The following is a 12,304-nucleotide window of genomic DNA, read 5'->3' on the forward strand; positions in this document are numbered from 1 at the left end:
TAACCAGTTCAGCCGCTCAGATTAGCTGTGCTGACATTCCCTATTAACATGTCTCGTAATTACTTTGTCATTTCAAGATGAACACTATCAACTAGCCTATTACTGGTACACTATTGTATCAAGTATTGCATTACCAAGGAGTGTCACAGTTGCATGCATGCATCCATCCATCCATCCCTCCATTATCCAAACCACTTATCCTGCTAGAGTCACGGGGATGCTGGAGCCTATCCCAGCAGTCATTGGGCGGCAGGCGGGGAGACACAGTGGACAGGCTGCCAAGCCATCACAGGGGCAACACACACACACTCGGTCGTGTTTCACTATCCTTGTGCGGACCCCTCATTGACTACATTCATTTCCTAGCCCTTAAACTTAACCTTACCCACGCAAACTACATGCCTAACCCTAACCCTTACCCTAACCTAACCCTAATTCTAACCATAACCCTAAAACCAACTCCTAACCCTAAAATAGACCCTTTTCCTTGTGCGGACCTCTGAAATGTCCACACAAAGCATGTCTGAAATGTCCGCACAAGGTACGTGCTGTCATGTTTTGCTATCCTTGTGTTGACATTTGGTCCACACAAGGATAGCTAAAACAGGCCAAGGATAGCTAAAACAGGAGCTAAAACAGGCCAAGTGCACAAGTGAAAGAATTTAGATTTAATAAAATAACATCTGACCAACTGAACACATTATACATATCACAAACGTGTAACATTGCCAGACAGAGTAAAATGTAAATCTTTAAATATTAATAATCTATACCTTGACATATTTAGGACTGCAAATGAATATACATACATCTCTCTCAGATTCTAAGGATAACAGCAACACAACTAACTAACTGGCTGTGTATTCTGTAAAAACCCATCTGATAACAATCCAATGTTCATGGATAGGAGTGTTGCCCTACATCTCTACATAAGCATGAACATTTCCTTACTGCATTTTACCAATATGCAACAATAAGTGAATGTGTCTTTAAACAGATTGTAAACAAAACTCAAGACATCCTAAGCAATGGATCAGCCTTTTTGCATCTGTTACATGTCAAAAATGTTGGGCTCATTCAGTCTTTAATACAGACTATTTTAATTCTTTCAACAATTAACAGCTTTATGAAACATAAAGGAAATCTCCATTGACTATAGCCTGTCTCCCAAAATATGTTGTGGAAATTTGTGAGTGACTGACTTTGTATATAGGTGTGTGGTATCTGGATATATGGCATGAAGAGTCTATACCCGGACTTAACTGTATTACCTGGATCTGCCTACTAAAGCATTTCATTGACTTGACAACATGTTTTGAACACGAGACAAAACAACACTGAGTTACAGATGGAGCCCTTTGGGGTATATTTTGACACAACAGCCATGTACAGCAGCCTACAAACAAAAAAGCATGTTTTATGATTTGAAATATTTTGAGATCAGCTAGCTGCATCAGTCATAGAAAATGTGTCAATATGATATTGGACATGACCACTCCTGATAAGTTGTATTCCCCTTAATTAGGCTACATGAGCCAAACTGAAAAATAAGACAAATATTCCCTTTTTGAGATCCCCTCTCCCATTATGGCTGGCTCTCCTGCTTGTCCATACAGCACCTCCTGCCCTCAGCTACTAGACTCATATGATAACTTTTGCCCACATTTGGCTGGGGAGGGGGTGTCTCCTCTGCAGGAGGCTCAGACATAGCAGGACACAACCATTCCATCAGACAATCCCCGATTTGTTGTGTCTGCTAACAGCTTTATCTACAAACAACATCCTTATCCCCCTTTCTCTTTCTCGCACTCAAACACAAACCCATGGGTCTCTGCTTCTGCTCAAATGCAAATGTGCATGTTCAGGTACATGTGTGCGCACACACACTCACACACAAACATGCGCACACGCACTCACAAAGAGTCACTCGGTGCATTCAGCGATCTCTGTGCCGTCCACAAGCAGTGTATGGATGATACCATCTCGCCTCTTCCCACTGCTCACCGCCTTGACACAGCAGTCATGGTCGCCGAGTGTGAAATGGGTCTCCGTGCCGTCTTCCACGAATTCCCCCTGAGGACATGGGCAAGAGTGAGTGCGGATTGACAAGGCAGTGGTTGGGCTTAGTACAGAGAGAACACACAAGAGCACCCAGAGCTGCTGTGGATGCAGTGAAATGGAGACTGTTTCTAGGTTTAACGAATAAAGTAAGTTTTACTCCAAGGGTACCTTGTCAGTCATGGACCAGAAATTCTAGCCTCATGAGGAAATAAAATCAAGGAACATCTACAGCATTGTAGGTTTGAGTACTGACTCATCTCTGGTGGTCTGGTTTTGAGAGTGGGACATTCACAAATACTGACTCTGATTGGCCTACAGTAAAAGAATACCATATCAATTTTCAGAGTAGTGTTCTCAACCAGTTTCACTTGAACAAAGAAAGGTTGTTTTTTTGTACAGATAAGATCTCCACTTGAATGTATGCGTCATAGGCATGCTTACTGCTGTTTCCATCTTTTGCCCATTACACCAGATATCCATGGTGTCTTTCTCTGAGAAAAAGGAAACACAGATTCAGCCATAAGGACAATAACTGATATGGACAACTACATTCAAAATTTCGAACAGTAAAGCAACTAGAAGATAAAAAGAAAAATGTTTCACTGTGCCAATAATGATGGAGGGCACTGTATGCTTTGGACACATCAACAGACAGTTAAATCTGCACCTAATTCTGTTTTTCTTTCTTTTATTGGCTGCCTGTCTGGCAATTATGTCCTTTGCGCTCTGTGATTATTTTATTTTATTTCATTTTACTATGCTAATTCACTGATTGTTATGTAAAGTGCATTGAGACTTGTGTGATCACTGCAATGTATATATAACTGAACTTGAATTTACATAATGTACATAATGAAGTTGTTTTTAAACAAGATGTCAGATCAATTTCAATTACTTTCTGATGGCAAACACAGAGAGCATTCTCTACATACTTTGATGTGTGGCTGGTCAGTCAGTATGTGGAAAAAGGATATTTGTTGACCAATTGTTAAAAATGTCTGGGTTTCATTTGGGCAAGCTGTGTATAGCTACATTATAGTTGGGATGTGTAATAATTTGACAGGCAAAAAGATCAGTGCATTCTTAAGTCAAAATAAACAATAAATAAAAAATAATGACCTCATCACTTGATGACTCTTCTGAGGTCTCAATGACATAAAAAACTATTACAGCATATTCATTAAAAAAAAAGAATGATATGTGGCTTTACTCTTAACTGCAATATAGGATCAGTTGCCAAGGAGCCTAATCTGGAGCTGGAATCTGGAGTGGCCACACCCTCAGCGAAAGACCAGTGGGCCAATAATATATTCTCCCATGGCTGGTACCTTGTCCTGATCTACACATCAATATGGCACGCCCCTGTAGTCCTTAACATGTTAAACACACCCCAGTTGTTACGATCTGGTGATTTACAAACAAGAGGCAGAAGGGGGTAGCCATTTTAAAGATGGTGCACGGCTTTAAACAGTTAAAGAGCTTAACCCTGAGCACTGACATAACATCACCGGGTCGTGCTAGTACAGTGTCATGGTCATGGCTCAGACTGCAGACACTAACCGGCCGGATTAATAAAAGACAAGTCAACTCCGGTATTAAAGACACGAAATAAAAAGGACAATAAACGAATATGCAACACTACCACTGCGCGGCTTACCGAGGACCACCCTGCAGTCAATGTTGTCCAAGTTGAGGACCCAGGTGCTGGTGACCTTTGACCTGTTCTCCATGTATTTCTTCAAACTCTTCCCATTGATCTCCAACGTGTACTCGTAAGCAAAGCCGCTCACCGCGTCGATGTTGATGGTTGCTTTTGTGTCGGAGCCGCCCACGTTGAAGGTCTCCTTCCCCACCAGTTTAAACATCCAGTCCCTCCGCAGGATCTCCTGTTCCACGGCATCAAAACAGGACAAGGTTTTCTATCAAGAGACCGCCTTTGAGCTCCTGTACATAACCAAATTGCTTGTGAATCAATGTTCACGGCGACTAATAATAATAATAATGATAATAATAATCCCTTAGTTTAACTCGACACATTAATGAGCGAGGGAAAGGTTATTTGGACATCAACCTCTCAGGACTTGGATAGCTCATAGCTAGCTTTACCTTTCCGTCAATACAGACGACCCTCTTCCCGGTGGTAGTGCCATGTTCAAACTCTATTCGGTGGACTCCGTCACTCAGCGCCACCTCCCACACTCCGACCAGGTCGCTGGACATCCTGTCCTCCTCAGATGGATGTCCACTTAGCTCCAAGGAGCAACGCAACCATAGCGGGCTACCTAAGCTAATGTTAGCTGAACGGGAAGGCGGGCAGACAAGCGACGTCAAAACCGTTTTCCTGTAAAGTCAAAACTACAAGTGACACTACACAATACGGTAGTGGTGTAGTTTTCTAGGACTGGTGGAGATAAACATATAAAGACCGATCAAAAGCTAACTGGCGGTTATGTCGTGGCTGATCGATAGCGCACATTAAGTTACTGCTGTTGTAGCCGCACGTGGATTCCGGTTTCATAAGTTACTTACAAGTTAAAAGCGCACAATTTAAAAGAAGCGCGTCACAAATTACAAGCTGTTAGTGTACTTAAAAAGTAAGTATACAGGGGTTTAGTGATCCACATTTATGACATTTCTTTTTCTTTTCAATTCGCTTGTGAAACAAACCGATTCAGACTTGTAGTTGGAGCAAATGTTGATGGCAACTACTACAGAACTTCTGTGCAAATGTGTATTTGTCTGCACCTTGACTAGAGGTTGATACTATATTGTGGATTAGCGTGTTAATGTTGAAAACGCAACAAACAATGTATGCAGTGGGTTTGGAACAAAAATAATTAGGCCTATTTGCACATGGATTAAAAAAAGATTCTAAGAACAACAGAGAGGGCCTTTAATGGGCAATTTCTGATATTTTAGCTGTGATGACTTCTGGACAACGTCAGGAAACTGAACATGTCCCAGTTGTATTAGGACCTGCAAACTCAGCCCACACATCACCTGCTGACATCCGTTTAGATACTCTGTATCGGCACTGTACGTGTTACTACTACCACTGATTGTGTTAAAATTTAGCAACACCCAGTCACTGAATTATAACCATCATTTCCTTCATGCAGCAGGGTACACCAACTTCGCATAGAGCGGATCAGATTTTTACTTCGGTGACTGGGTGTTGCCAGATTTTGACACGATCAGTAGTAGTAACATGTACAGTACCGTCATTTCCTTCATGCAGCAGGGTACATCCACTTCGCATGGAGCTGATCAGATTTTTGCCAGTTTTTTGTGAAGCATCTGCCACCAACAGATGCCACTTAATTTCTAAATAAGTTTCATGAAGAGAATTTAGAAATAAACGTCTGCAACTCTATTCAGCCAATTTAGTGAACATAATTATTTTCAGCAAAATCCTGCAGAGGAAAAAAAAAGATGAAAATTAACTTTTTTAAAGTATTATTTTATGTAATAGCGCCATTTTCGGGTGCTAACTGTGTAATAGCGGAGTTGTAAGACCACTCTGCTACCCCAATGCCAAAGGAAAAAAATCAACATGAATATATATTTGACATTTATTATAAGTGATGTGTCTGTCAACTATAACTTGCCCAAATGTTACATTAACCAGTCATATGTAATTAGGATTTCCGTTAATATTTACATATATACAAATACCTCCACAATTACATTTTCTCTTATGTACATAAGAGAAAATGTAATTATGACTTGCTATAATGAAGTTGTGACTAAAGCGCTAAAATGATTTGGTAGTTTAACGAGATGCGATACAGACCGCTGAATGGCGTAATGTTTATTTGGGCTGTTATTTTGAAAAACAAAAAAATGGGTCTATAACCGCAACTTGACAGTTTTCGCCTGCTGGATACCGTCAGGCTTCATCACTCGAATATCGTTATTAAATGTTCATGGTGATTACCTTACTCGCCCAGAAATCAGCGTTGCTATCTCGGTTAGCAAAAGAGGAGAGAGCAGCCAATTATTATTACTTTATTCACAATATCAGCTAGTTAGCCACGTTGTCAACAACTCACAGCGGCTTTACTGTTACTATGGTAACACAATATCCGGTGACGTTTCCTACTCCTGATCACGCCCAATATGTAAGCATTAGTCTGTGTGTGTGTATGTAGTGAAATGTAGAGAGACGTAGTGAAGTTAGAAGTGTGCGTATAGATAGATAGATAGATAGATAGATAGATAGATAGATAGATAGATAGATAGATAGATAAGCATACAATATCAAAAATACACACAATAGCAAGAATATATAGCAAAAACTATAGAGAATATACAAAGTATAAGGAACTAAACTAAACTGAAGTACTCAGTGCCTATAAAATAAAATAGAACAAGTAGATATAACAGCAGGGCGAATCAAGAGCATTGGTAGAAAAATAAAAAAAATAAAAATACAGCAGATTTACATGAAGAAAAAGATGCAGCATCATGTTCACCCGTTCAGTTATTGCACAGGTTACAGTTATCCAATTATTGCATAGTTGTTGTATATTGCGCCTAATACCAATCCGACAGATGTATATTGCATATAATAAGGTAATAAATAGATCTAATGTACAGGATGGGACATCCTTAAACCGGTACTCTGTTCAGTGCTCCGCTGTCAGACACTAGTTCAACCTCGGTCGGTCGGTCGGTCGGCATCGTCATTTCTATGACGTCGGCCGCCGAAAAACCTGCTCTACAACTGTCCGCCGCTTCCGGTTTACCCATTTTCGCCCAGTTTGAGATGTCCGTGTACGAGATTGCTGGTCTGCCTCGTCGCTTTTCGCCTTCAACTTTGCCTTGAAGCACATTTTTTTCATAATTTTTATTTCTGTTTGTTTCTGTTTCTATTTTCTTATCTTGCATCTTGTTAGTTTTTAGTTATTAGAGCGTCAGTGTCTGTTATGGAACCCAATTTCCCCTCGGAGATAAATAAAGTATTGTGGAGTTAGAAAACAACGAGACAGGAGACGTGAGAGTAGACGTAGTCGAGGTAGTTTACTAGCTCCAACTTTACATGTCATATATTCGACAACGACACTGAACTCTCTGGACCGGAAGCGGAAGTGCATTCTCTCTTAGGTGAATGTCTCTAGTTATATAGATGTGGGTCACCACACAGGCCCCCCCAGAATTCACCTACACAAAACAATGCAAAACAGCAAAAGCGCAACTCATGAACATAAAAATAGACTCTACAACAGAACAGTCAATGACATAGTGCAAAGTCACGGGGAAAACAAGTGACGAGCCGGGGGGTGGACCCTGCGGCCATAACGGCTGCGCTTCACAGGAGGGGAAACAGATGGGGCCGAAACCCGGGCCATAGGCGGGGCCGAAGCAGGAACAGAGGCAGGTGCCGGGGCCGACCTAGGAGGGCGTCCCCGCCGCGGGGGTAGGGCCAATTGCATTGGCTCCCCAATGTCCAAGTGAGCAGGCTTGAGACGGTCTATAGCGACCCGCTCCGGCCTGCCCCCCATGTCCACCACAAAGTTCTTATCCCCCGCCTCCAGGACGCGGAAGGGCCCGTCGTATGGGGGCTGCAGCGGGGACCGATGGCTGTCGTGCCTAATGAAGACGTACCTCGCCGATGGCAGATCCTTGGGGACGTAGGACCGGGGGAGGCAGTGTTGAGACATCGGAACGGGAGCGAAGGCACCGGCAGCGCTCCGGAACGCACTGAGGTGAGAGGCGGCCGACCAGGGAGTCGTAGCATCCGGAAGAAACTCCCCCGGAACTCGCAGGGGCTGGCCATACACCAGCTCAGCGGAGGAGGTCTGGAGGTCTTCCTTCGGGGCCGAACGCAGGCCGAGCATGACCCATGGGAGCCGGTCCATCCAGTCGCAGCCAGTGAGGCTTGCCCGCAGAGCGGCTTTCATGTCCCGATGGAACCGCTCACAAAGTCCGTTGCTCTGCGGGTTGTACGCCGTAGTGCGGTGGATCTTCATCCCCAGGTGCTCAGCGACCGCCGTCCAGAGCTCCGAGGTAAACTGGGAGCCCCGGTCGCTCGTGATGTCACCCGGTGTGCCGAAACGGGCCACCCAGCAGCCGATGAACGCCCGTGCTACCTCTGCTGCCGTCGTGGAGGACAAGGGAATAGCCTCTGGCCACCTGGTGGCCCTGTCCACAATAGTGAGGAGGAACGTATAACCACGGGAGGGGGGCAGGGGACCCACCAGGTCAACATTGACGTGGTCAAACCGCCTCTCTGGAACCACAAACGGCGCCAAAGGGGCCTTGGTATGGCGGTGCACCTTGGCGCGTTGGCACGCCACACAAGAGCCGGCCCAGGCTCTAACATCCTTACGGAGCCCAGGCCAAACAAACTTGACGCTCACCAATTTGGTCGAGGCCTTCACTCCCGGGTGGGAAAGGCCGTGGATGGTGTCGAAAACTCGGCGCCGCCAGGAAGTAGGCACCAGGGGGCGCGGTTGACCGGTGGAGATGTCACAGTGGAGGGTGGTGTTGGCCGCGTCGAACGTCACGTCCTCCAGCCGTAGCGCCGTAGGGGTCGACCGGTAGTCTTGAACGGTCGCGTCCTTGGCTTGGTCCGCTGCCATAGCGGCGTAGTCGAGTCCCAAGTGAACGGCGTTAACAACCGCCCGTGAAAGGCAGTCGGCGACGGAGTTATCCTTGCCCGACACGTGTTGTATGTCCGTGGTAAACTCGGAAACCGCCGCGAGATGACGCTGCTGACGCCCAGACCACGGTTCTGAGGTTTTGGCCATACAGAACGTCAGCGGTTTGTGGTCCACGAAAGCGGTGAACTGTCGGCCCTCCAATAGGAACCTAAAGTGTCTGGTTGCGAGGAAGAGACCCAGTAGTTCCCTATCAAAGGTGCTGTATTTGCGCTCGCTCTCACGGAGTTGTTTACTGAAGAACGCCAACGGCTGCCAGCCCCCCCCCCACCCACTGCTCACACACGGCCCCCATGGCGTAGTCGGAGGCATCCGTTGTAAGGGCTATGGGGGCGGCAGGCGACGGGTGAGCTAGCAGCGCAGCGTTGGCCAGCGCGGTCTTGGCGGCCACAAAAGCCTCGTCCATCCCCGAAGACCAGTGCAGCTCGTCCTTAGACTTCTTACCCCGCAGGGCCTCATACAGGGGACGCATGATGTGGGCGGCACGGGGCAGGAAACGGTTATAAAAGTTCACCATGCCCAGGAATTCCTGCAGCGACTGTACAGTGCGGGGGCGGGGGAACATGGTGACAGCCTCAACCCTGGCAGGGAGGGGAACGGCCCCCTGTGGAGTGATGTGGTGCCCGAGGAAGGTGATGGACGACTCCCCGAACTGACACTTAGCTGGGTTGATGATGAGGCCGTGTTCGCTGAGCCTGTCAAACAGCTGTCTGAGGTGCGTCATGTGTTCCTCCGCCGACGCGCTGGCCACGAGGATGTCGTCTAAGTACACAAACAAAAATGGCATGTCACGGAGCACAGAATCCATAAGGCGCTGAAACGTCTGCGCCGCCCCTTTAAGGCCGAAAGGCATACGTAAAAACTCAAAGAGCCCAAAGGGTGTGATGACAGCCGTTTTTGGGACATCCAGTGGGTGGACCGGCACTTGGTGATACCCCCGCACTAAGTCGATTTTGGAATAGATGGCAGCGCCCGCCAGGTGGGTAGAGAAATCTTGTATGTGCGGTATGGGGTACCGGTCGGGGGTCGTGGCATTGTTTAGGCGACGGTAGTCCCCGCACGGGCGCCAACCCCCGTTGGCCTTAGTAACCATGTGAAGAGGGGAAGCCCACGGGCTGTCAGAACGGCGGACAATGCCGAGGCGCTCCATAGTCGAAAACTCCTCCCTGGCTATTGCGAGCTTGGCCGAGTCGAGGCGTCGGGCCCGGGCGTAAACTGGGGGCCCCACTGTGGTGATATGATGTTCCACGCCGTGCTTGGCCACCGCCGAGGAGAAGGTGGGTGTGGTCAGCTCGGGGAAATTTGCGAGCAGGCGTTGGTATGGATCCCCGGTGGAGAGTGTGTTAGCGAGGCACAGCGCTCCAGCGCCCCCAAGCGTGCAGGGGTATGACGCAAAAGAGACGGCATCAATCACGCGACAGTTTTTAACATCCACCAGCAGGTTGAAAGCACAGAGGAAATCCGCACCTAGGAGCGGGGTGGATACAGCAGCCATCACAAAGTCCCAGCCGAAACGTCGGCCGCCAAAACACACGTCCACATGTCTGATACCGTACGTCCGAATGGACGTGCCGTTGGCGGCGTCCATCTGGGGGCCGTGACTGTCGGTCATCGTGTCCACAGCTTGTGCTGGTAGTATGCTGCGTTGAGCGCCAGAGTCAACCAGCAGCCGCCGGCCCGACAAGGAGTCTCTGATGAACAACAGCTTGCAGTCACGGCCGGCGCCCATAGCCGTTAACAAGCGCCGGCCTTGGCGTTTCCCTGAACCCTGTAACTGCAGGGTTTGCGACACCGTTTTGCTTTTGCCCCAAACCTGGCATGGTAATAACAGAGCCCGTCGTCAGGTTGGCGGCGGGCTGTCACCGCAGCCGCGGTGTCCATATAGTCGTACACAGGTGGTGGTGGGGCGGTCTGGTGGGGTAGCAGGGCATGCACAAACTGTTGCCGGTTGGCCAGGAAAACCCTGTCTGCCTCAGCAGCCAGAGAACGGTAGTCCTTGGAGGCGGCGAGAGGAGAACTGGCCAGTGCTGTGCGTACAGGTGCGGGGAGCTGCCTCAGAAAAATGTGTGTGAAAAGAAAGGCCGGATCAGCCGATCCCAGCACAGACAGCATTTTTTCCATTAAATCAGACGGTTTGCCGTCGCCGAGGCCATTCGGGGACAGTAAACGGTCTGCCTTCTCCAGCTCCGACAGTTCAAATAGTTTCAGGAGGAATGTCTTTATAGCATCGTACTTGCCAGCAGCTGGCGGAGCTTCCAACAGTGTCATTGCTCGCGCCGTTGTCGATGCGTCTAACGCCGCCACTACGTGGAAGTACTGCGTTGCATCCTGCGTTATCCCTCTCAGCTGGAACTGGGCTTCCACATGTTGAAACCACGGCCGTGGATTATGCTGCCAAAAGTCGGGTAGCTTCACAGTAGCGGTGTAAATGCTAGCGTTAGCAATAGCCATGTTGTTAGCACCGGCGTCGTCGTTGTCAAACATACTCGTATTAGTTGTTCGATCACGTCGGGGTCACCAATGTGGAGTTAGAAAACAACGAGACAGGAGACGTGAGAGTAGACGTAGTCGAGGTAGTTTACTAGCTCCAACTTTACATGTCATATATTCGACAACGACACTGAACTCTCTGGACCGGAAGCGGAAGTGCATTCTCTCTTAGGTGAATGTCTCTAGTTATATAGATGTGGGTCACCACAGTATTCTGATTCTGGTAATACTGCAGGTCTTATGACGCGTAGCGTGGCCGAAACATTTTAGTTTTCGTCTCTGAATGGTCGACAGAAGGATCATATTTGTTCCAAGTTGCTGCTGGAAAAGGGGGAGAGGTGGGGTTGTACAATTTACAAAAATGCATTTCGTTTAAATGACATGATTCATTTATGTTATTTCTCTGATCATATTTCAGTCATGTAGAATTTTTTTACATTTTTGATGGATGTAAAATCTACACACAGCGGCACTGTGGCGCAGTGGTTAGAGTATAATGTTCTGTATTGAACCTTGATTTTAATATCACGATAACAGCGGCAACTCTGTAGAATTAGGCTTACGTTTTATTGTCTTCTTCCCTAGTTACATGTTCGTATGAACTTATTCTCTCGACCTAAAGTCTAGCGTCCCTAGAGGCCTGACGTTCCACTACATCCCCCCTTTCAGTCAATTATCACATTTCTTGAACTTTTAATTTAAATCTTTTCCAGCTTGTTATAGAACAAAACACATTTTCAATATTGTTCATTTTCTTTAAACATGAACAGCATTATATATATATATATATATATATATATATATATATATATATATATATATATATATATATATATACACACACATATTTCTCCCTAATCTGAAAGGCAGGGTGGACTGGACTACCTGACCCTTCTGACTCTGCTGCAGGGGTTTATTCTGCCCTTTTTCACAGCAGGTCTTCCTAATACTGAACATGACCCGTTTACCAGTGCAGTCTTTCAGGTGGATGGGAGACTCTCCCTGATCTGGTCACAGTCACATTAGGGTCGCGCTGGATCTGGTCACGCTGGTCTGGTTCTGGAAGAGCAGTAAGCTGAGCTCTGTTTCTT

General features: G+C 46.8%; 1 protein-coding gene across 1 annotated transcript; it reads right to left on the reverse strand.

Annotated features, from left to right (window-relative positions):
* Positions 1–653: 653 nt before the first annotated feature.
* Positions 654–4,529, reverse strand: faima (Fas apoptotic inhibitory molecule a). Its single transcript, XM_056289705.1, has 4 exons — positions 4,168–4,529; positions 3,719–3,947; positions 2,503–2,552; positions 654–2,073 (listed from the first exon to the last, which is right to left on the reverse strand). The coding sequence occupies exons 1-4, from the start codon at positions 4,279–4,281 to the stop codon at positions 1,924–1,926; spliced, it is 543 nt and encodes a 180-aa protein (XP_056145680.1). The 5' UTR covers positions 4,282–4,529; the 3' UTR covers positions 654–1,923.
* Positions 4,530–12,304: the final 7,775 nt, after the last annotated feature.

This window comes from Lampris incognitus, chromosome 11 (assembly GCF_029633865.1).
Source record: "Lampris incognitus isolate fLamInc1 chromosome 11, fLamInc1.hap2, whole genome shotgun sequence".
NCBI classification, from domain to species: Eukaryota; Metazoa; Chordata; class Actinopteri; order Lampriformes; family Lampridae; genus Lampris; species Lampris incognitus.

Bases quoted from the DNA above. Each gene is read 5' to 3' on its own strand.
- faima (XM_056289705.1), bottom strand. From the start codon at position 4,281: ATGTCCAGCGACCTGGTCGGAGTGTGGGAGGTGGCGCTGAGTGACGGA. The intron at 3,948-4,167 runs GTAAAGCTAGCT...GCCGTGGAACAG, and splicing joins TCGTCTGTATTGACGGAAAG to GAGATCCTGCGGAGGGACTG. The intron at 2,553-3,718 runs GTAAGCCGCGCA...CCTTTTTCTCAG, and splicing joins TGACTGCAGGGTGGTCCTCG to AGAAAGACACCATGGATATC.